At 52.7% G+C, this 24,482-nt stretch overlaps 1 protein-coding gene across 1 annotated transcript; it reads left to right on the top strand.

Annotated features, from left to right (window-relative positions):
* Nucleotides 1-524: 524 nt before the first annotated feature.
* Nucleotides 525-10,383, top strand: TNFRSF9 (TNF receptor superfamily member 9). Its single transcript, XM_087820786.1, has 8 exons — nucleotides 525-545; nucleotides 586-815; nucleotides 1,727-1,834; nucleotides 2,216-2,353; nucleotides 3,300-3,366; nucleotides 4,075-4,205; nucleotides 4,722-4,856; nucleotides 10,292-10,383. Exons 2-8 carry the CDS (start codon nucleotides 716-718, stop codon nucleotides 10,381-10,383), a joined length of 771 nt encoding a protein of 256 aa, XP_087676912.1. The 5' UTR covers nucleotides 525-545; nucleotides 586-715.
* The last annotated feature ends 14,099 nt before the right edge of the window (nucleotides 10,384-24,482 follow it).

Consider the following 24,482-nt stretch of genomic DNA (forward strand, 5'->3'; position numbering starts at 1 on the left):
CCTGTCATAGAAGTTTCTGTGCACTGGCTACCTTCCCTTTACCGATTGCTCCTGAAACACCCCGAGTTATGGTGTGGAATTGTGGAGCCATGGCTGAAATGTATCAGAATGTGTCCTGATGGCTGGAATGTATCTGAATGTGTCGTGATGGCTGGAATGTACCTGAATGTGTCCTGATGGCTGGAATGTACCTGAATGTGTCCTGATGGCTGGAATGTATCTGAATGTGTCCTGATGGCTGGAATGTATCTGAATGTGTCCTGATGGCTGGAATGTACCTGAATGTGTCCTGATGGCTGGAATGTACCTGAATGTGTCCTGATGGCTGGAATGTACCTGAATGTGTCCTGATGGCTGGAATGTATCTGAATGTGTCCTGATGGCTGGAATGTATCTGAATGTGTCCTGATGGCTGGAATGTATCTGAATGTGTCCTGATGGCTGGAATGTATCTGAATGTGTCCTGATGGCTGGAATGTATCTGAATGTGTCCTGATGGCTGGAATGTATCTGAATGTGTCATGATGGCTGGAATGCATCTGAATGTGTCATGATGGCTGGAATGCATCTGAAATGTAAATGAAGTCTGAAAGGAGAAACCACCTCATTCTTGTCCATTTCTACCTTGTGCAGAGCAGTATCTGTGAAACAGCCACTTTGGCTAAAAGTCTTTTGGGATCTACTTTGCTGTATCATATCCGCGCCAGACTTCATCATGGGAAATAGGTATTACAAGCTGGTGGCTGCGGTGCTGCTGGTCATGAATGTCGAGAGGACAAGGTCAATGCAGGCCTCCTGCAGGAACTGTCCAGCTGGTGAGAACCTAAGTAGCACATGTGTCTGATCTGTTCTGTTGAAAACGTGGTTAGTCTAGCAGTCAGGGCCAGTGAGTTGTTTCTGTAACCTGTTACTATTCACTTACAAATATTTCCTGGGTGTGACATCTCGGCCGTGTGAACAAAACCGTGTCACTTAACTCTTGTGCCCCAGCTTTGTCTTCTAGGGATGAGAGAACCTAGTTCATAGAGTCACTGGGGGGATCATACGATGGGCTTACAACAGTGCAGGCGCATGGCAGGGCCTCAGGGACTGCTGGCTGCGTGTGTGAGGACCTGTGCTCAAACTGTGACACCCCAGGAGGCGGGGGGGGGGGCAGTGTGGGAAAGGCAGGCACGGGGACCAATGAAAGACACTGATCTCCTCCTGAATCCCATCGTACTGATCTCCTGGGTCCATCAAGAGTAGTCATTCTGTGTTGATAGAGAAACTATTTTCTCTCTGTTGACTTATTTATTGCAATATCTATACTTTGTTCTTCTTATTTCTGGGATTGTGTTGAGGGCAATCTTGCAAATGTATACTTTTTAAAAGAGTTTTTTAATCCTCAGCAGAGGATAGGTTTTCTTGATTTTGGGGGGGGGGAGAGAGGGAGAGAAACGTTGATGTGAGAGAGAAACATCAGCTGGTTGCCTCTCTTTTGTGCCCTGACGGGGAATTGAACCCACAACCTTTCTGGTGTGTGGAACGATGCTCCAACCCACTGAGCCACCCGGCCAGGGTGCAAATGCGTACTTCAAAAAAGTGCATCAGCAAAATAAAGTCTATCACTGCGGCGCCTAGAAAACTAATTATTGTTTCATATTCGAGTTGACTTGTGAATGTTACGACGCTTCAGGCGACAGTAATCCACTGTCAAACACCAACAGCTGTGCTCTGCCCTCCTTAGGTACTTTCTGCGGGAAAAACAGGAACACACCGTGCCTCCCCTGTCCCTCCGACAGTTTCTCCAGCTCCGGCGGGCAAGAGGCCTGTGACCCATGCCGGAGGTGCGAAGGTAGGACCTCAGGGGCGCACTCTCCCCGGAGCGGGGGGGGGGGGGGGAGCCAAGATTTCATTCCCCAGTGTCCCGACCTCTCCCGAAAGTCAAGGGTCAGAGGTCTGGCTCCTCTGTCACTAGGCAGGTCCAGTAATTTCCTGTGCCAGCAATTCTGTATGGATTGAGCCTTTTAAATATTAGAGGAAACATTCACTTGACAAGGGAGAAGATTTTCATGAGCAAAATCTAGAAATGTCTTCTATTGGGATTCAAAAGTCAACATTATACTCTAAGGTCACGGGGAACATTTTAAGTCGAGCGAGCATGGCTTTTACTGCAGGACGTACATTTGCTTCCTGGGTTTGGAGGTCAAGTGTGACGTGCCTCGGGGCCTTGCAGGTGTCTTCAGGACTAAGCGGGCGTGCTCCGCCACCAGCGACGCGGAGTGCGAGTGCGTCCCCGGGTTCCGCTGCCAGGGGGCCCGGTGCGCCATGTGCGAGCTGGACTGTCCGCAGGGCCAGGAATTAACCACGGACGGTAGGTGGGCTCCTCCGCAATCTAGTGAGGCCTGTGGTCTAAAGGTGTCATCAGCTTAGGTCTTGGCCCTTTTTTTCTTTCTTTTTAAAATTTACTTAGCTCAGAGTCACTGTGGCGATTTCCCAAGCTAATAGCCTACAGGATAATCTCTCTTAATAAGGGAGGGGGAGGGGGCCGGGTGAAAAAGGTGAAGGGCGTAAGCAAAACAAAGCAAAACCTCACAGACACAGACGACAGTGGGGTGATTAGCAGAGGGAAACGGGGTGGGGGGTGGGAGGGGGAGGGAGTGGGTGAGGGAGGGGGCGTGAATGGTGACGGAAGGAGACTTGACTTGGGGCTGTGAACACAATGCAATATGCAGATGATGCACTGGAGAACTGTATCCCTGAAATCTATATGATTTTATTAACCAACATTATCCCAATAAATTCAATAACATTAAAAAAAATCTCTTAATAAGCCAGATAAAGAAATAACATATCCGAATAAAAAGCAGATTAATCAGGCGATTGTTCCAGGCAAGGGGAGATGAAGGAATAAAGTCAAAAGTCAATGTGAGGCGTCCCCTTTGCACTCAAAGGTGCTCAGGAGCGAGGGCGACCCAGAGGCGAGCTCCGGCGGCCGGCGCAGGCCTGCGGCTGGGTCCTTAGAACACAGAGCAAAGCGCAGGTTTGCGGAACTTCAGAGCCGCGAGCCGCTGAGCCAAGTCCACGGTGCGCACGAACGATTTTTCAATTCATGGAAATAATTTTAAATCACACTCGCTACTGACCAGGAGCATCACGTCCATACATTACGTCAGCTTAGGGTTTGGCTCCGAGAATCGCTAAACCACCTGTGTAGACTGAATTAACGACTTTATTTAATGTTCATCACGGCGAAGAGTTAGGAAATGACGAAAATCCTTCCTTTCTGATTTATTTGCTTTAAAAAATTTTTATGCCAGGTTGCAAAGACTGTAACGTTGGGACATTTAATGATCAGAAAGGCGGCACCTGTCGACCCTGGACGGAGTACGTATGATTTCCTTTTGCTTACAAAATAAAGGGGCTGGGTTGTCTCAAAGACAAAGAACGCTCTCAGCGAAGCTTTTGAAAATCTGTGGCGTGTAGACACAGGGCAACGTATACTGGGCAGTGTGGGAACAGTCCAGGCCAGTGGTGACCTGACACGCAGTGGGCGTTTTCTGCGGAAGTAAAGCCCATAGGCACCCTTACTCTGCCCAGACGGTGTCCTGTGTCCCTCGGTCCCTTTGCTACCTCTTACCCTCCCTCGTTACCAGCTCATCTTTCGGGGTGCAGGGCCCAGCACTGAGGATGGCATCCCAGTATGACACTCCCCTCACAAACGCAGCACGGTCCTGGCCGGTGTGGCTCGCTGGGTTGAGCACTGCCCCATGCACCGAGAGGTCACGGGTTCGATTCCTAGTCAGGGCGCACGGCCGGGTTTCCAGCTCCACCCCCTGTGGGGGGCGTGCAGGAGGCAGCCAATCGATGTTTCACGTTGATGTCTCTCTCTCCCTCCCTCTCCCTTCCTCTCTCTCCAAAATCAATAAAAACGTATTTAAAAAAAAAATCTTAAAAACACCACCACCACTTCATGAACCCAGACCCACACGTCTTTGTGACAAGGCTGCTTTATTGGGTGGAAAAACATCAGTGTTTTTCATTGCAATGATCTGTATCGAAACGAAGTATTCGAACTCTTTTCCTTGGCCTAAGCTGTTCTTTGGATGGGAAGACTGTCCTCGTGAACGGGACAAAGGCGAGCGACGTGGTGTGTGGGCCAACTTCAGGCAACTTCTCTCCAGGTACCACCTCCACCACCACGCGGCCCCCCGCGCCGGAGCCAGGTAGCTGGTTTGTTGCTGTCCAATCAATGTGACTGTGTCTCTGCCCCCGCCCCCCCCCCCCCCCCCCCGGATCTGACCCGCCCCAACGTCCGAGGTCTTAGGCCTCTGGCCCCCGCAGGCGCCCCCAGCCCGCCTCCTTCTCTTACCTGCCCTCAAGGGACCCACTGTTAGGTGTTTGTCATTTTAGTCTGAGGCCCGTTAGGAAGCACAGCAAGGCGAGACTTGACCCAAACAGCACTGACCTTTGCTAAAGCCAAGCCAAGGGGACGAGCGTCCTGTATCTTCTGTGTGACACCCAGGAAGGCCAAATACAGAAAAGCCGAAGCACTTAAAGCCTGTGCAATGATTAAGGTTTAAAAAAGGAGCTTTCCTGACGCGCGGGCAAGCTCACCGAGCTGGCTGGCTGACGACGCCCAGGGCCCACTTCTCGCGCCGAGGGTTTGCAGATGCGAATCTCAGTGTCAGTAAACTCGCAGAATAACACACTCCGTGCCTTTCTCCTGCTCTCTCCCCGAGGTCGCGGCCCCCAGATCAGCATCATCTTCCTGGCGCTGGCGTTGACCCTGGTCGTGCTCCTGCTGGTCTTCCTCACGCTCAGGATCTCGGCCGTGGAGCAGGGCAGGAAGCAGCTGCTCTACCTGCTCAAGCAACGTAAGCCCGGCCGGGGGCGCCCTGCGCCCGGGGCAGGCCGCCCGGGGGGGAAGGCGCCGGCTCTTAGGGCCAGAGAAACCAGGCTGGTCTAGGCGTGGTTATCAGGCAGACAATTTTGCCCCCCAGGGACATTTGGCAACATCTGGGGACAGCTTGGGCTGTCCCTACCTGGGGACATGCGGTGGGGAGGGGTGTTCTGGCATCTAGTGAGGGGTCAGCGAGGCTGCTAAACGCCCTGGGAGGCACAGGCCGTCCCCAGATGGCAATGGTGCCGAGGCAAAGAGAGCGGGCGGCGGCTGGACATAACCCCAGGGTTCTAGAAAATTGACAGCGTAGGTATGCGCGGTCTTGGATAACTCTGTGCGTGTGCGCGCACATGTGCGTGCCTGTCCACCCGTGTGCGGCCCGTCAGCTGGGCACACGGGACACGGGCAGAGAAGATTCAGAAAATAACGTTTGCCCCATTGAGCCCCGCTCCCCGGGCTGGGTAATGACCTTAACCGGAGGCAGAGCGCACCCAGAGGGGCTCTGAGGTGGGTTTTACGACGTGGGTTATTAGGACAGCAATCTGGATTAAATGACAGGCTTTAATAATGGATTTCCTTGGCAAGAGTCAGCACTCACTCAGTGGAAGCTCTTAGTCTTTATTTGAAAAAGTTTATAGATAGGGCAGCCTGCTTTTTGTCCTCATGGGGGACAGGACCATAGACGCAGGCTGGACTCGCCAGGAGGGCCTGGTCCGTGGGCGGCAGGCTCCGAGAGCACGGCGCTGCGGCCCGAGACGGTAAAGTAGAGGAGGGACCGTCTCCGTCAAGTCTTACCTAAGGATGCACCACACTAATTTGTACAGAGAGTCTTTTGAAAACGATAGAAAGTCTCTCTACACCGTGCAATATAACATACAGGAAAAATGCATCTGTTTAAATAAAGTTTAACACATTGTTGAAAATGAGCACCTGCCAGGCCGAGAAATGAGGTTATCTGCCCCCCCGAAGCCCTGCCTGGCCTTCCACCAGCGCTAACCACATCTACAATTTAGCGTAGTCACTTCCTTGCTCTTATTTATAGTTCTGCTACCTAACAAGTTTAATTTGGCTGTCTGTGAACTTCACGCAAGTGAAATCACATGTACCTATTGTGTGCTTTCTGTATCTGCCTTCCCTCATGTAACACTGTCGTGCAACATTGTGTCACGCAACACTGTACCACGCAACACTGTATCACGCAACACTGTACCATGCCACACTGTACCATGCAACACTGTATCATGCAACACTACCATGCAACACTGTATCATGATCCGTCCATGTGTTGCATTTACCTTGGTTGATTTCTGTCGTCCCACTCTCTTCTATTGAGTGACTCGCATCACTGTCTGTTGGTCCCTCTAATATTGATGGGCACTTGGGTTATTCCCAGTTTGGGGCCGTCACAGACAATGGTGTTCCAATACTTCTGTCTACTACCTCAGTGCACAGAAGCATGTGTTTCTGTGGGTTTTTTTAAATTTTTATTTGTTTCTTAACCTAGAAATAAAATTGCTGGGTCCTTAGTAGATACACCAAACTGTTTTCCAGGATGGTAGGAGCCCACTTACACTGGCCCAGCAGCGTAGGAGAGTTCCTTGTGCTCCAATCCTTGCTAACACTTGGCGTTAATTTTTATCGGTCTGGTGGGTGGATAAAGATCTCATTGTGGTTTTAATTTGCATTTCCCTGATTTCTGGTGAGATGGGACTTTTTCATGTTATAGTGGCCATTTGGATTTCCTCTTTCGCCAGTGCCTGATAAAATCTTGGGAGCATTTTTCTATTGGGCCGCCTGTCGTTGTCTTATGAATGTACAGGAATCCTTTAGCCTGTTGTTCATGCACTGCGGATGCCTTTTTCCATTCTGTGGTTTGCTCGCTGTTTCTCTTTTTGAGGTCTAACCCTCTGACTTAAACCTCTAAGTTCTCACTGAAACCTCTCATATAAAGAACGAATCTCCCCACCTTCACCCAAACAGCAATAAAGTTTTTTCGAAAATGATTTTCAAAAGTATTTATGAGCAACGAGTGAGTTGCAATGGAACTGTATTCCACTGAACAAAATTAAGTCATTTTTAGAAACTTTCTATTTTGAAATAATTGTAGATTCACAGGAAGTTGCACACGAGACTTTTCTGCAGTGCCATTCATGGGGTTACATTGTATGTAACTGTAGCAGTGTCCAAACCAGGCAAGTGACGTTGGTGCAACCTGTGTGTATACCGGTTGGTTTCTCTGTGTTTGTTTTTTCATTCACCTGAGGATATGTTGTTGCTGAATTTTTTTTGAGAGAGAAACATCATCGGTGTGAGAGAGAAACACTGATCGGTTGCCTCCCGTATATGCCCCGGCTGGGTTTCGAACCCTCTACCTTTTTGGTGTACAGGGCGACCCTCCGGCCACCTGGCCAGGCTGTGTGTGTATAGTTGTCACCTTGTCACACGTGTAGATTGGTGTAACGCAGAACGACCCCGTGAGCAAAGACCTCCCTCCTGCTGGTCCTTCCCAGGCGCACCCGCACCCTCCCCCCCTTCCTCCCTGACCCCTGGCAGCCACGAGTCTGTGTCCCAGCTTTACAATTTTGTCTTTTCAAGAATGTCACAGAAATGGGATCCTATGATATATAAGCAGATCATGAGCATTTAACCTTTCGAGATGGGCGTTTTTCACTCAACCTAATGCCCCTGAGCTCCAGCCGGGTCCCTTCCTGCCATCTATCTTTCTGGGTCGCTGGCCGGTTCCAGTTGCTCCATCATCCACCTGTCGAGAGGTGGTTTCATTTTTGACTCTTGCATTCAAGGCTGCCAGGAATGGTTTTGTGCGGGTTTCATGGGGCCGTAAGTCTTCATGCCTCTGAGATGAATGCAGGAACGCTACTGCTAGTCGTGGGGGGAGCGCACGTTTCGTCTCCCGAGAGGCCAGCAAGCTCTTTCCCAGCGGGCCGCGCCGTCCAGCCGCACAGGGCGGTCTCTCCGCTCCCTCGTATGCTTTGCATCGCCCGGGTTCTGATCCCGGCTTTCTAACAGGCACATCGCGCAGGCTCCTTGTGGTCTTACTTAGCTTTTCCCTCTGGGTGGGACATCTTCCCACGAACTTGTTTGCCGCCTGCATAGCTTCTTTGGTGACGCGTTCCCTCGGGGATGCTCGCCCATTTTCCAGCTGGAACATTTCATCTTTTGACTACAGGCACCCGAGCAATCTCTCCATCTCCTGGCCGCGGGCCCTCTTTCAGATAGGTGGTTTGTAAGTATTTTCTCTCTGTCTGGACTTGGCCTCTCCATTCTCTTCCCAGGGTCTTTTGCAGAGAAAAATACTTTAATCTTGATCAAGTCTGGTTTCCCTTCTCATTTCTGGAGTCAGTCTAAGAACGCTTCACCAAGGCCCAGGCCGCAAAGATTTCGGTTTCCTCCTGCATTGTCCTCTGAGTTTACACTTAAACCTATGGTTCATTTTTGGTTAAGTTTTGCGTAAGGTGTGAGAGGTTTAGATGCAGGTTCTTTTGCCGTTTGGATGTCCAGGGGCTCCAGCACCGTTTGTTGAAAACGTTATCCATCCTGCACCGAATGGCTTGGCCGGTGCCTGGGTCAGAACCAGCGGGCTGTACTTGTGTGGGGGCTGCTTCTGGTTTCTCGCCCATTCCCCTGATCAGCATGTTTATTCTCCAGCCAGCACCGTGCAGTCTAGATGACGGGCGCTATGAAATGTCTTAAAGTTGGGGAGAGGTTAGAGTGACCCCTCCCGCTTTATATTTCCTTTTCAAAATCGCTTTAGCTGTTCTAGTTCCTTTGCATCTCCTTGTAAATTTTTGGATAATCTCCTACATACGTACAAAAAGTCAGCTGGAATTCAGATAACAATTATGATAAACCCGTACATCGATTTGGGGAGAACTGACGCCTTCACTGTGTTAAATGGTCCCATCCATGAACATGGTATGCCTCTCTGTTTATTTTTATTTCCTTTGATTAATTTCGTCATCGTTTTACAGTTTTCAGCATGCGAGTCCTGCAGGTTTTGCTCAATTGAAGTCTTGGAATTTAATTTTTTTAAACTGTCAATGGTATTTATCCTAAATTTTGATCTCCACATGTTCATCGCTAGTACGTAGGGATAAAATTGATGTGTGTAGGCTGATTTTGTATTCTGTGATTTTGCTCAACTCATCTGTTAGCTGCAGGAGTAGTTTGTAGATTTTCTGTATAGACCATAATGTCATCTGAAAATAGGGAAGCTTTATTTTTTCTCTATCTGTATGCTTTTTCTTTCTTTTTCTTGGCTTATGGTGCTGGCTGGGACTTCCAGGACCATGTTGGGTAAGAGTGGCACGTGAACACCGTTGCCTTGTTTGTAATTTTAGGGGGAGAGCATTCAATTTTCACCAGTGAGTATGATGTGAGCTGTAGGCTTTTAGTAGATCTCCTTTATCTCCTTTATCGAGCTGAGGAAGTTCCTCCTCTCTTTCTAGTTCTGAGATTTTAATAATCATGAACTAGTGTTGCATCTTGTCACATGCTTTTCCTGCCATCAACTGATACGATCGTGTGACTTCCTCCTTTATCCTGTCAAGATGATGGTTTTACATAGACTCATTTTTTATTATTGAACCAGCATTGCATCCCTGGACTAAACTCTGCTTGCTCAGAGTATCTAATTCATTTCCTAAGTTGCCAAATTCTATTTGCTAATATCTTAAGAATGTTTGGAGCTATATGTTCCTGAGGAATATTAATGTGTAGTTTTCTTTCCTAGTATTGTCTTTGTCTGGTTTGGGCATCAGAGTAACACTGGTTTCACAAAATAAGTTGGGACATGACACCTCACTGGTATTTCTCAGTGTCTTGCCAGTTTTCCCTAAGTTCTTAGAGATAGTGCAGTCATTGGGTTTTGGTTATTTTTTGTAAGTAACAAGCATGTAAATTTCAGGCAAGACCTTTTGCTTTGTCTGGCCACAGAAATACCCGCTTAGGATTAAAAGTTGCTCAGCAGTAACACAAACACTTTACACTAATATGTGAAAGAAAACCCGGCCGCTAGTGTAGAAGTCAGTTCTTTCCTTACTACAGATGGAAGAAGGGGGCGTATCCTTCACATCCTGATGCCACACATGACAAATTTTAGGCACTAGAGATTCATGCTCAAGGGTATTTTTAGCCATTGTATAAAATAAAAAATATTGTTTTTCAGGACCAATAAAAATATTTGGTAATAAGAAAAAAAATCTTAAATAATCCTGAGAAAAAAGTTCATACTTGCAATCATTACCTCTCTTGTTGATGAGTTGGCTTGAATCAGAGTGCAGAATGTTTGCTACTTAGAGATTTTGTTCCATGACTATGACTTCTAGAAAATGCATGTTAAGTTATTCAGACAGACAACCAAAGATAAGTGTCTTTGAAATTGCTTTTTAGCATTCATGAAGGCCGTACAAACTGCCCAGGAGGAAGACGGCTGCAGCTGCGGATTCCCAGAAGAGGAGGAGGGAGAGCCGTGTACACTATGACGGGAACCCCGAAGCTGCTGGGGCACTTTTGAGGGGAACCGAGGGAAGAATACGAGTGATCCCACGATATTTTCTTATACTGAAAAACACCATCCCAGATAATGCCCAGGATTACCCCCAACAAAGTCCGCCTTTAGAAATGTACCCCTTTCGACAGAACAGATGATGGGACCGAGCTGGTGGCAAAGGGACATTTTCTAGATAGTCCTTGACAGGCTTGGGCTAGGGTTTTTTTTTTGTTTTGTTTTTTTAATTCAAGAAGAATTATATTTTAAATTTAATGATGTAGATGCACGGTCCGTCTAATATCATTCGGGGGTGTGTGTGTGTGTGTGTGTGTGTGTGTGTGTGTGTTAATATGACAGCCATAAGATGCAGGAAATGTCCTCAACCAGGCTTTCCACTGGTTCTGTCATTTGTCACAGTGACCGCCTCCCCGGTCGGGGGAAAGGATGACAGGGCCCAAGTTTTTTGGAAAGCCTTCCAATGTCCCGGCATGGCCTGTGGTCCCTCCATCCTCACTTCTGCCTTGGTCCTACCCCCCTCTGAGACACAGCTTACATTTTATTTTAGTCTTAAAAATGTTAAAAGTAATATTTTGTATACATCAACTAATAGATGAAACACAGTTGTGGACTGAAGACCCACGAGCCCAGCCGGAGAGCTGGAGCCGGGGCTGCTGAGCTCCCCTGGGCCGAACCTCAGACCCACGTGCGTCTGCGCGGCTCAGAAGCTAAGAATAGTTTTTATGTGTCTTTTAAAATCAAAAGAAGGGGAGTGTCTCGTGACACGTAAAGCTGCAGGAGACTCAACTTCCCGAGTCTATAAATACAGTTTTCCTGGAATACTCAGCCAAACTTGCTATTTACTTACTGTGCAAGGCAGCCTTTGCATGACAACCGTGGAGTTGAACAGTTGTGACAGGGACTTTATGGCCCACAAAGCCTGAAACATTTAATATCTGACCCTTCCCAGGTCAAAGTCAAGGTCAGAGCACCCACCTATCTGCGGCTTCTCTCCCTCACCTTCTGCCTACCTTCCCAGCCCCCCCCAAGCAACCTGCCTCAGGAATGTTGGACCTATCGCCCTTGCTTAAAAAAAAAATCATTTACTATATAATTATATACTCTAAGGTATTTTATTTGTGTTTTTGAGATTTCTGAAAGTGGCATTTCGCTGTGTGGAGACACCTGTGACTTGTTTTAACGGCTCAAAGTTATATTTATAAGACTCACTCATGTTGTGGTGTGCAGCTAGGCCTTCATTGCGATTGCTGTATAATTTTGCAAATAAAACTATAATTTATCGATCCACTTTCTACCAAAGGACATGTGGGTTGTTTCCAGGTCCTTGTAACTATGAATGATCCTGCTGTGAAGGCTCTTCTGTGTGTTTCCCGTGGAAGGGGGTGTCTAGGGACACGTCCTTAGAGCGAAATTTCTGGATATTCGGGCATATGAATGTCCAGCTTTGTGACCTGGTACCCACGGCAGTAAGGATATGCTACCTTATGCAGAAATAACAAAGGGCCCCCCAAGCCTTGCGGATTATACGGCAGAGGCGCACGTCTCGCAGCCCCGGGCCCACCGTGGCCCCTGCGGCTCTGCCCGTTGCGCTCGGCGGTTTCGGCCGAGAGCGGCTCCTACTGGGGACCGGGCGCTCCTGGCAAAGGGGCACACTTCGCTCACACACGGTTGGCTAGATTCTGACTCTCGGAGGAAGTCACGTGGCCCAGTTGGGCATCAATGGGGCAGGAGGTGTCGTCTTCGCACAGGGAGGGGCAGAAAATATCTCTGAACCGTGAAAAGGCTACTGTGGTGACAGACGCTTTTCAAAGCCGTCGCGCTAATTTATGCTCTTGTCGGCATGGACGTGTCCCAGGGACCCCCTCCTCGCCACCCTCTGGTATTATCGGACTCTTATGAATTTTGCCAATCCTGGTGGGTTTAAGAAGGCGCCTCCCCGAGGTCTTATTTTGCGTTTCCTTGATTACTAATGAGCATCTTATGATTAAAGTCCGGTTATGCCGTTTGTGTTTCTTTTTATGAAATGCTTGCGTATGTTTTTTTGCTCATATTTTGAACTCCTTTGTCTCTCTCTTATTGATTCCTAAAAGCTCTTTATATATTCTAGCTAATAACCAATTGGTCACATATACGTGTTATCAACACCTGCTTTGTTTGTAATTGTTTCTTTCTCTTTTTAATTGTATCTTTCTGGCAATGAGATAGAAAGTTCTTAATTTGGTTAAATTTACAGCTCATTTCTTACGTGGTTACAATTTTTTTGTTTCCTATTCAAAGAAACCCTTCCCGGCCCCAATATCCTAAAGATATTTTTTCACCTTTTATTCTAGAAGAGTTAAGTTCCGTCTTTTGTATTTAAGTCTGACCTATCAGGAATGGTTTTTGTATGTGGTGGGAGGAAATGATCCAGTTTTGGACACCCATGGTCCAGGCCCATTTGCCCAGTGGTCCCTCTTCCCCACGGCTCTGCCCTGCCCCGTCCATCGTCCGGTTCCGCATCCCCCAGGGGCGGTTTCTGTTCCTCTGGCGCCTTTGCACTGTCCTTGTTTCGGCAGCTTTAGACTAGCTCTTGATATCTGGCAGCGCAGGCCTGTCATTCCCCCCTTTTCATTGAACGCATTGGGGTGACACCGGTTAACAAAACTGCACAGGTTTCGGGGGCAGGATCCCACAGTGGGCCTTCTGCACGCTGCCCCGGCCAAGCCTCCTCCCTCACCGCGGCCTCCTCTGTACCCTCCGGCATCGTCCCCTCGGGGTGAACCCTCAGCGTCGTTCCCAGAGAATCCCCGCCCGGGAGAAAGTCACTGAAACAGCGGGTGCCCCCCCCCCTTCTTTCAAGAAGGTCTTTTCTTACGCTTTGGCCCACGTTTGGTTGGCCCTGCTGGGAAAACACATTGGTTTCCAGAGAAATAAAGTGCCTTCACCTGGACTTTAACCCTGCGCACCTGGGGCTCCGGCAAGGCCACACCGTCGGGGGCACGGTCGCCCTAACACAGGAGGCGGGGCAGAGGTTAGGGGGTTGGCGGGGCCACTTCAAGAACAGCGCTGGGCGCACCCCCCCCCCCTTCCAAATCACGACACTACACCTGGCGTTTAACTCTCGGCCGGGCTCCAGCCACACGCTCAAAAGGCAACGCCTGGGCCCCGCGCCTCCTGCTCCACCACGGGCCGCGGGCCGTTCCTCCGGCGGGGCCGGCACAGCCACAGTCGTAAGTGAAAAACAGGAATTCCGAGTCTGAGTCATGCTTCCCCCTAAATGACAGTTAACAGAGAAAGACACGCAGGGTGGAGTCCGACGGTCCTCTGCGGGGTTAGCCCGGGAAACCCGGTCCCGGGCTTCGTCGAAACGAATGCCCATTTCTGGGGCCGAACTCAAGGAGCGCCCCTGGGGGTGGGCTCGCTGGGGGACGGTCCTCTGGCCGCTTCCAAACAAGCGCAGGCCACGTCTGAGGCCGATTGTGATTTTCTTGGGGGTGGAAGGTGTCACTCTCACGGAAACTTTTGATATGAGGGGCGCTGGCTACTAAAGTGGGTGACTTCCTCCCCTGCAGGGCAGATCTTTCCACCTGTGGGTGGGGGCGCCGGGCGGGCGCTCGGCGGGCCGGTGTGGTCGGTGTGGCGGGGCTGGGAGAGCGATGTTATCTGTGTTTTCAAAAAGGGCCCTAGAATAACACAAGCCTGTCCTTTCTCACACACACACACACAAAGTAAGAAAAATAAGCTTATTTAAAAAAAAAGTTATAACACGATTGCGGCGTCGAGTCGTCAGGCTAGTGATGGAATAAGGCGCGTCCTTGGTGAGCCCTGGACACAGCGCGAGCGCCGAGATGCGGGCAAGGTTCAGGGTCCGGGATTTCTTTTGCTCCCAACAACTGACTTACGAGTCACCTAAAAATGAATCCTGCTTTTTAAATTCTCACCCAAGGATATTTTTCCCATTGATTTTTAGAGTGAAAGGGAGGGAAGGGGGGGGACCGTCGATGTGAGACACACGGCTGGTTGCCTCCTGCGTGGGCTCCAACCAGGCTGGGACCGAACCTGCAACCCAGGCACCGGCCCTTGACGGGGAACCAAACCCGAGGCCCTTCTGTGCAAAGGCGGACACTCCAACCACTGCGCCACACTGGCCACGGCGAAATGAATCCCGCCTTGATATCGGCATCGAGTCCAACAGCTGTTTTTCAAATTGTCCCTGAACCTTCAAACGCATCTGTTACTAAGTCACCAAAGAGGCACATTCTGAGGACCCGCTGCGGGCGTGACTCTGATACACCAAGGACCCTTCAGGGCGCGGGGCGTGGGGCGCGGGACACCGGACACCCGGCAAGGACGCGGAGGCACAGGACCCGCAGCCTCGGAGGGCCTGGAGTCCAGGGGACCCGAGGAGCACCACCTGAGGAGACACACGGGTAGTGGGACTCACTGGGCGCCAGGAGCCGACTGCGCGGCCCTCCTGGGGTCCGGGGCAGGTGGGGAGAGCTGTGCCTGCGAGCTGGGCGGGGTGCGCACCCCGGGGGAGCCAGGGCCTCCTGGGGGTGCGCAGGAGACAGGTTTCGGGCTGTGTGTTTCCCAGGAGCCAGGGGCCCAGGAAAACCGGAGGGAAGGTCCTGGGGGGCTGGGGTGGAGGGGAGATAAGGACCCTGCGGGGTCGGCAGGGCCCAGGCACCCAGCTTTTATAAGCTTTGCCAAAAAGCTCGCATTTTAAACTACAGACTCTGCTGGGGGAGCCAGGGGAGGGATCTGACTGGGTCTGGGGATTAGGACCCTCTCCCTGACTACACGGGGAGAAGGGACGAGAGAGACTGGGCTCCTCCAGGCCAGGGGCTGATGGGGTGGGGCCCTGGCTCTGTGGTCGGCAGTTAGAGGTGAGCAGAGCAAGGAGATGGGCCAGGTACAGAAGGTCACCAGGGTGGAAAGCCCGGAGCAAAACTGGGAAAACATGGCCCTGCTCCCCAGGAGTGACCTTTCCTCCCCAGGATACTGCTGGCCACGCGGCTTGGACCCTCCCCGGACCCGGCATGCTGCAAGTTACACAGGTTGGACCCACTTAGTGGGGGACCGAGCAAGGGGGCTGGAGAATAGCCCTCAAGCATCGAGCCCCCAGGACAATGAAGCTCTGACCTGCGGCAGATACAGCTAGGCCTCAGTAGGTTCAGCTCCAGGCCCGGAAAAGCAGAGATGCCGTGGCCGGCCTCAGCACCAGCTGCGCTAATGACCCCCTGCCCTGGGGCCGGCCAATCAGTAGGGACCAGGGCCCTCAGTGGCCACACCTGGGAAGCTGGTGCGAGTCCTACTGGGATCCGCCCTGAGACCTCCAGATGGAGGACCCAGCCCAGCAGTCTCTATGGAGGACACCCGCCCCTTTCCCCACCCTTCCCCCAGGTGCATTTTCCTTGCCTCTCTCTTTCTCCTAAGCTCCCAAGGCCCTTCTTTTGCTCCTGTAACTTGTGTCCTGAGCCAGTTCAATTCTATCTTTGTGACCCTCTAAACAAATGTCTCTTAGAGTCTGAGTCTTGCCTCTGAATTCTTTCCTAGCCAGAACTCAAGTACCGAGCTTGCCGAGCCGCAGTCGGTTCTGACTCCACCGGCCTAACACCTGGTGCTGTTTTGCCTCCGGCAGCTCCTGGCTTGGGCATCTGGGGGCAGCGGGACCGTCCATGGAGCCAAGACTCTGGAAGAGGAAGAGTCAGTGCAGTGTCAGTGTGGGACCCTGGGGTGCCCCAGCGGAGGGGCCACATGGTGCGGGAGATGATGGACGGGTGGAAAGTGGCCTCTCAAGAGGTCCAGGGCAGGGTCTCCCGAACTCAGCAGATGAGAGTCAGGACCATCAAAGGCCACCAAGAGGCCGGAGAGATGGCTATAAAATGTACGCTGGGTTTAGCAACAAGGCGGTCTCCTTAACGGGAGCTCTTTCAGGGGAGGGTTAACTGCAGAAACCAGACCTCGGGAACCCGGGAACGCCCGGGAAGTGACAGTGAGTGTTCTCATACCTTTCAAAAGTCAGACAGAGGCAGAAAGGAGGTGGTGTGGGACCTGGGGGCCATGTGGGGTCGTGGAGGGTCACCAGATAAAATATCGATGCCAGTTAAATTTGAACTGTGGACACCCAATGAATAATTTCTCCATATAAATAGGTCCCATGCAGTACTTGGGATGTGCTTTTTATTCACAATTATCTTTAAAAAAAATCTGTAATTCAAATTTACCCGAGCATACCCTATTTTTATTTGCTAAATTTGGCAAATCTAGTTAAGGGGCAGTTTTGGGTTCTCTTTTAATTGGGTGGACTTGAGCAAGGTGAGATGCAGGCTCTGGGGAGTCTGGCATGGGGAATGTGGGGAGCCAGTGCCTGGTGGGCCGAGAGGAATGTTCTCGAGGGTCCTCTGGTGCCTGGGAGGTGGAGGGGAGGCTGGACGGCAGGAATAAAGAACTCGTTTCTTTGGAGGCTTGGAGAGTTCACTCCAGATGAACCCTTCACCCCATAAGGGTGGGTCCTGCTATGCAGCTGAGGTTCCAGCAAGGGCCCAGGGCACTGTCCCCGGGGTTTTCCAGGAGGGAGTGACAGAAGGTCAGGGGAACAAGGAAATTGAAGATATTGACAAAAGGATCCAAAGTTCAGACTTGACACATGAGTTGTGTAGTTATTATAAAGGCGATGTTAATGCACTGTTCAATCTCTCTGAGGAGGGGTTACCAAACCCACTCGAACGCACAGGGTGGTGACAGGTCCCCACAGCCTGCAGCCTCCACTGAAATTCTCCAAGGGGGAAATGGAGTCAGCGAGGGGAAGCTGTCAGCTGAATGTGCTCCTTCCCCCCACTCTCGCCGCCCCCCCTTCTCTGAGACAGAGGACGCACAGAGCTTTCATACGGGAAAATGGCCTTGACAATGACAAAGCCGGGCTGTAGGACTGTTGTACACATTGTATCCTGGAGAGAATCTGCCGTAATCGTGGCCTGACGTTACATTGTAACACTGGATCTTTCAGTTGCATTAGGAACTTGTACCTGGGACAATAAACTGGAAAAAAACAAACGCCCTCCACCACCAGAGGGCAGCAGAGAGCTCTCGGTCCTGCTCACCCGCTGGGACCAGGGAGCGCGCCCGGCGGGAAGGGACCCTGAGGTCACCCAGCCCCGGCCTCTCCTTCTCCAGATGGGAGGAGGGGGCCGTCTGAGACCACACAGCTGCCTGCCAGAGTCTGCTCTCCCTGAAGGCTAACATGTCCCCAATTAAAGAGAGCGAAGTAGGAGGTACCTTATTAGGGACACCCTCCCCGGTAACTTAGTCTAATGATTGTTACAGATCCAATGCCCACAGACAGGAAACGAAAACAGAGCAAAAGCAACACTAACAACCAAGGCCTTTTTTTTTTTTTTTTTTTTTTGGCATTTATGACATAATGTTCATGGAAATGATTTCTAGGACTTCACCAGAGGTAAGACGGTCAGGTCTGAAGCTGACTTTCCCCTCACCCCAGAGAGCGATCCCTGCCCTGTCAGAACCAGCTGGCTGTCACCTCAAAGATTCCTCAGCCCAAGAGACGGTCTCCAGACACAGCCATGGTCTGGACACTGAAATTTAGTTTGTCAAAAGTTCTGCCTGCAACTCACACTTTCCATGTGGTCTGATGAGGCAGGAGCACAGCACATTAACCTCCTTCGTCTTAGGCATCATACCTTGGATGAGATGGCCAGAGGATGTTCAGCAGCCAGACCCTTGCGTTGGCTCCTGCAGATGATGGGACCTTGGGGTAGAGGCTGCACTGGGAATGGAGAGGGAACGAACGAGGGGGTTTTCGGGAAATGCCGCTCCGACCTTGCTCCTGAGTGAACCCTGGCTGGAACGGAGAGCAGTGACTCACAGATGACGCACCTCAGGTTGAGGCTGGTGCCCATGGGTTGGGGAGGGGTCAGGGGCATGGAGGCAGAGCCAGCTGGAGCCCCTGAGTGCTCTTTTGGAGCTGCTGCATTCCAGGGGGAAGGGCCATCCATGTGAAAATGAACCTCAGGGCTGGAAATGCCCCCCCCCCCCCCCCCCCCCCCCCCGTGAGCAGATTGGATTACGAGGACCATGAAAACACAAGGGAAAGGTGAATGTTAAACCCACCAAAGAAAGGAATGAAGCCAGGCCTGGCGGTTGTGTTGGTCTCTCCAGTTGATGGTGGGAAGCGTTTACCATTTTAATTTCGTTAATGTGCCTGTTCTTCATGAGACATTGTGATTTACAATAAGAAAAAAATACATATTGGTCTCAGTCCCGGTCCCAGACACAGAGCTCCTGAACCCCTGTAACTTCCTGGGTGAGAGAAGCGCCTTCTGTTCGAACGAGGCGACTGTGGGTGGCTCCCGGATGGGGGCCGGTCACTGGACAGGCCGTGATTAGAACGTTGGGATTTGCAGCCTCGCCCCCCATTCTCCAGCGAGGGGAGAGCGGCTAGAAACGGAGTTAATGACTGATCACGAGGAAGCCTCCACAGAATCCCAATAGTACGGGGTCTGGAGAGCTTCCAGGTTGGCGAACACATCCACCTACCGGGGGGTGACGCACCCCAACGCACGGAACAGCAGCTCCTGCGCTGGGGACCCTCCCAGGCCTCGCCCTGTGTAACTTCATCTTTCACATCCTCTAATAAACCGGTAACATAAGTCAGCGTTTCCCTGAGTTCTAGCAAATTAATCCAACCCAAGGAGGGGGTCGTGGGCATCTCAGCTTTATAGCCAATCGGTCAGCGGCGCAGGTGACAAGCTGGACTTGCGATTGGTCTCTAGAGTGGGGGGGGAGTGTTGGGGGGGGCTGCAGTCTCGTGGGACTGAGCCCCGTGGGATCCGACACTCTCTCCAGGTCGGGGGGCCGGCACCGAGTTAAGCTGTAGGTCACCCAGCTGGTGTCGCAGACGGTCCTGAGGCTGCCTCTGACGCAACGAGCTCCCGCCTGTGAATCATCGAGCGTGCGTCACGGAGGAGGCGCCCGGCATTACACGTCTGAGCACTAAGTGAGGGATGTGGCCCGACCTCCCATCACCTGTGACCGAAGCACGGGAGACGGGAGTCATTAAGTGACACCCCCAGCTGGCTCGGCTCAGCACCGCTCTGCTCTCGGACCCCTGGCCCGGGCGCAAGGGTGACGGAGCCGTGCACTCCGGTCAACCCCGCACGCGGCCCTGGGTCACGATTAATATTCTTTACGCGTCCCCTCTGGTATCAGAAACATGACACAGACGCTGGCTGCAGCCCCGCGGACATCATCCGGGTGACACCTGAGTCATCCCTCGTCCCCTCCTGAATGAGCCTCCTGTGTAATTGGATGAATCAAACCAACAAGCCGGGCAGATGCCCCCGTCACCGGTCCTCCTCCACTGCCACTCGCGGGGCTGACGCATCGCCTGGCGGGTGACGTCGGACCGAGCGTCAGGGCTTTGGCAGCCCATCCTGCCTTGTGAGGTGGCCTTCCTCCAAGTCACAGGGACGGGGCTGGGCGCCTCCGCGGGGAAAACGATGCCTGGAAGAGAAGTGCCAGCCGTGGACACACCGGTCCCGCAGAAATGGACCTTGGTTTTCATTCAAAGGACTTTATAAAGATCCAGGCCCATCGCACAGCGCCTTGCCACCAGGAACGTAGCCATTTTCTCACGGGGTCACCCCGTTTCAGGGCGGGGGTGGCTGAGCACACTGGTCCAATTCCAAAGTCGGTCCTCTCGGGCACCCCTGCTGGGCGGGGACCTCTGAGCACCTAGGGCTGCACCTCCCGCCTCCCAACAATGCAGGGCCCTCGAGGGGTGTCAGTGCAGCGACACCAGCCGCCCAGCGGACCTGCGCCCCCAGTGGGCCCAGCACTGACCAGCTGCGGGAACCGGCCAGCCCACTTCCATCGTCTGAAGAGCAGGGATGTCACCACGGGTCCCTGCCTCCCTCCTGGAGACTCGGCACGTGCCGCGCCCAATGCCCAGGGCCCGGCGCCCGCACGAGCGCTGACATCACAGTGATGTCACTGAGCGCGCGGAGCCTCCCGAGGCCGGCTGCTCGCCGCACCAGGGGCTGCCGGCTCTCACGGGGGAGGCAGGCCTGTGGGACATGCGAGTCGTGTCCATGGGCTGGCAGGACCTCGCCCCCCCAGAGTGATGTCCGGGCTCCCCCCGGCTCACAGGCAGCCTCGGGATGCTGGTGGGGGTCCCCGCCACTCCCGCCGAGTCTGGAGGGGTCAGGGCTCTAAGTCAGGCCCGTGCTCCCACGGGCGCCAGGCCGCCGTCCTGCCCGCCGGGCGGTGCAGAGGCCCCGGGGGCAGCTGCCAGGGCGAGGGGTGCGGGCCGGCTGGTGAGCGGGTCACCCCGACAGTCCCTCCATCGGCTCGCCTGCTGCTCCCAGCTGCGGGCAGCCATCCCCGTGGGGAAGGGGACTCCGAGCAGCCGGCCGAGGCTGGACAGGCAGGGGTCGGGCACCGGGCACTTGGCCCTGCCGCATAGGTCCCCGAGAGGGTGCACACGGCGACAAGGCCATCTGTGCACCACCCTTCTTTCTTCTTTTAAACCCTCACTGGAGGATATTTTTCCATCGCTTTTCGGGGGGGGTGGGGAATGATCCATGTGACGGGGGGACAGCAATTGGTTGCCTCTCGCACTGGGCCCTGGCCGGGCATCGAGCCTGCAACCGAGGTACATGCCCTTGGCTGGAATCGAACCCGGGACCCGTCAGTCCACAGGCCGATGCTCTAAGCACTGAGCCAAGCCGGCCAGGGCCAGGCCACCCTTCTCCAGCCGTCTCTCCTGACCCCGGGCCTCACCCCGCGGCTCCCTCCTCAGCAGGCTCCTCCACTGCCTCTCCTGCCCTCTCTGGTCTTTCCCGAGCCCACCCCAATCGGCCTTTCCGCCCTCCAGGTGCCACCAAAACTGCTCTCGTCAGTGTTGCTAGGATCCTACGTTGCCACCTGGAACCCACCGGTCATTCATCTGCAGCCCTCGGGATGGGCCCCTCCTTCCAGAAACACCCTCCCCACCGGCCTCGGCCTTGGTTTCCGCTCCTCCTCGCCCGACGCGAACCGCGCTGGCCTCAGGGATCCCCAACGCCCAGGGCCCCGGGTCTGCCCTAAAAGAAACGGCAGCAGCAGCGCGGTCACTGAAGGGGGCGCATTCCCCATCGGCCGCCCCGTGACGACGGTTTGGCCACTAAGGAAGCGCTGAGCCGGCGTGAAGCCCTGCGCAAGGCCTCTCCTCTCGGCCAGCCTGCCGGTCCCCGGTCCCCGCAGACAGGGGACAGGGCCCTGAGAAGCTAAGCCCAGTGCTGACGGGCGGAGGGGACAGCAGGGACGCTGAGCGGCCATCAGTTCCAAACGGCCGGAAAGAGGTGGTGACTTCTACACTCGTCCCGTGGCCACCGGTGCTTCGTGGGCTCAGGCCACCCAAAATACGTCCTAGGAGCTCTTTGCTTCATCATGACACAGAAAATACGCCTCTTGTTTAAAAAGGTAATTGGCAGCTAATTACAGGGCTCCCACCTCTCACGGCCGGCGGTCACCGTTCACACGCGTTCGGACGTAAACGGGAAGCCGTCTTGTTTAACAGTCAACAGGGACCCTTAGGACGGGGCGATGTCCTCGGCGCATTTCTGGCACAAGGTGACATTGTCACTGATGGTCTGTGGAAGAGACGGAGCCAATTTTCTTTGAAGCTTAAGCCTTAGTAGTAACTTAATTAGGCCACGCAGTGAAGTCATCCCTGAGAACTGTCAGGGCGCCCCTGAGTCACCCGGGGTGACAAAGCCTGGCAGACGGCCTCTGCCACAGGAGAATCTGACGTTTCCCGCTTCTCCCCAAACCGTCCTCGGGGGCACCCCCAGCACCCCAATCTCGGCTGCCTGGTTCCTCGCTTGGCGGCCGACTTTCCTTCATGAGTGTCTCTCACACACACGCACACACAGACACACGCACACACACAGACACACATGCAAACACATGCACACACACATGCAAGACACAGACACACAAGCACAAACACGCATGCACACAAACAGGATGACTTAGCAGCTTGTCCACTTGCCTGTTGACGGACGTTGGGGTTGCTTCCAGTTTTTCACTATTATAAATACGGCTGTTATGGACATTTGTGTACCAGAGCGTGTCCGGCGTATGCTTGCATTTCACTTGGGGCACACCTACCGGAGGGGTTTCCGGGCTGCACCTTCACACGAGGGTGTCCCGCTGCTCCCCAGGGCGGGCGTCCTGTGCGGCGTCCCGCGCTCTGTATGAGGCCCGGGCGCTGCGCCTCCGCCAACACTTATTGTCGTCCGTTTGCGCCTGCAGCCCTGCGGTGGGTGCGCAGCAGCACCTCGCTGTGGCCGGCATTTGCGCTTCTCTGATGAACTGACGGTATTTTTTCACGTCCTCATCTACTTCCTCTGTGAAGCATCTCTTCAAACCTTTGCTCACTCTTTTAATTGGGCTGTTGGCTGATTGAGGTTTTTTTTTTTTAATATCCTGGAGATGTCTTTTTTGTTGGGCGTGTATTTTAGGGGTATTTCTCACAGGAGTGGCTGGTCTTTTCATTTTCTTAATAGCATCTTTCAAAGAGCAGATGTTTCTAATTTTGATGAAGTTCAACTTATCTGTTTTTTGTTTTTATGTGGTTGGTGTCCTAAGAAATATTTGCCTACCTAAAGGTTGTGTTCATAGTTTTTTCTAGGAATGCTGTAGTTTTAACTTTGACGTTCAGGTCAATACAGGGTTTTGAGCAAAGCACGGATATGACCTGAGTCGCATACTGAGAGCACGTGTGTGCTGTGTGGAGTCGAGGCTGGTGGGGCAGAAGGCAGCCTGGAGGCCATTCAGGAGGAGGCTGCTGCCCGAATCTGGGCTTGCACCAGGCCGGGCGGTGGTGCACAGCAGTGAGACTCTAGAAATACTGAGCAGCGAGGTCTTCAGGCTTGTTCTTTAGGCCTCCTTGGCGAACAGTATCCAACTTTAAGGGACGTCACTGCCCTTCTCGGAAGACCCGCGTACTTGTAGTTCTCCCCGAGGCCACGTGCGCGAACAAAACCTGCCTGAGCCTGAACGTTCGCTGTGTGTTTTAACGGATCTTCACCACTTTAAATAACTGTATTAACCCTCACACTGTCATTCTGCGGGCATGCCAGCCCCGAACTCAGCATGACACCCACCTACTCGCTCACGAAGGATTTAGAAGAAGGAAAGCGGCCCATTTCGTGACACACTCTGCGTCTCTTGTGCCGGGACTCATCGATCCACGTCTTGGCTCGGCCGCTCAGCTCCGCCCGACCCTTTCTTTTAACTCATGATTTATGGCTCTAGCTCACTCCTCCTGCCAGATTTATAAACTTAACTGTTCTTTATATAAAACCTACTTTGTACACTAGGCAGCAAGACAGTGAATTTATTGCGAGTTGTTACCTTGAAAAATTACATCAGCGCAAAGTGATTGCCTTTTGGCTTCCACAGCCAATCGATTGATTCGATTTTTTTCTTGGAGGGGATGGTGTGAGGTCACAGGGTGGTATATATAGTGTCTGATCACAGAAGGAGCAGCAGCAGGCTGGACGTCCGGACACGGCTGCGAGCCATGTACAAGCTGGCGGCCGGCTGCCTGCTCTTCCTCGGATGCCTGAGCCCCGTCCTCCCCCTGCCCGGCCTGCGCGGCGCGGACGAGCCCCTGCGGCTCCCAGGTAAGAGCGACCTTCTGCCCTTATTTTCGTCGTGAAAGAGCCTTCACGCCAGGCTCTTGAGTGCAGCGCGAGAGGTGACAATGGGATAGTCCCAGCTAGGACAAGAATATTCGAGGATCCTTACAGCTCGTTTCAGATTCAGTGGTGGATACAGTACCCCCCCCCCCCCGCCGCCCAAACGCAAGAGTAGAAAGAAGGGGGTGGAATTGCTCGTTTCATGTCACTACTATGATTTGAAGTTTTGGTTTGGGTCAGTTTTTCAATTTCAAAAATTGTAGTAGATTTCAAACATTATTTTCGTTTTTATTTTAAATGGCCTGGTTGGATGTAGAATTTGGTTGTTCCTGTTGTAGACTGATTATTTTAAGTTAAAAAGTAATCATCTGATCTCTGCTACATGGAA

This window comes from Miniopterus natalensis, chromosome 9 (assembly GCF_054644295.1).
Source record: "Miniopterus natalensis isolate mMinNat1 chromosome 9, mMinNat1.hap1, whole genome shotgun sequence".
In the NCBI taxonomy this organism is placed as follows: Eukaryota; Metazoa; Chordata; class Mammalia; order Chiroptera; family Miniopteridae; genus Miniopterus; species Miniopterus natalensis.

What these genes read in the sequence shown, in the direction of transcription:
- TNFRSF9 (XM_087820786.1), top strand. Translation starts at nt 716, where the DNA reads ATGGGAAATAGGTATTACAAGCTGGTGGCTGCGGTGCTGCTGGTCATG. An exon ending in GCCCCCCGCGCCGGAGCCAG is followed by an intron (nt 4,206 to 4,721) that starts GTAGCTGGTTTG and finishes TCTCTCCCCGAG; the next exon opens with GTCGCGGCCCCCAGATCAGC. An exon ending in GCTCTACCTGCTCAAGCAAC is followed by an intron (nt 4,857 to 10,291) that starts GTAAGCCCGGCC and finishes ATTGCTTTTTAG; the next exon opens with CATTCATGAAGGCCGTACAA.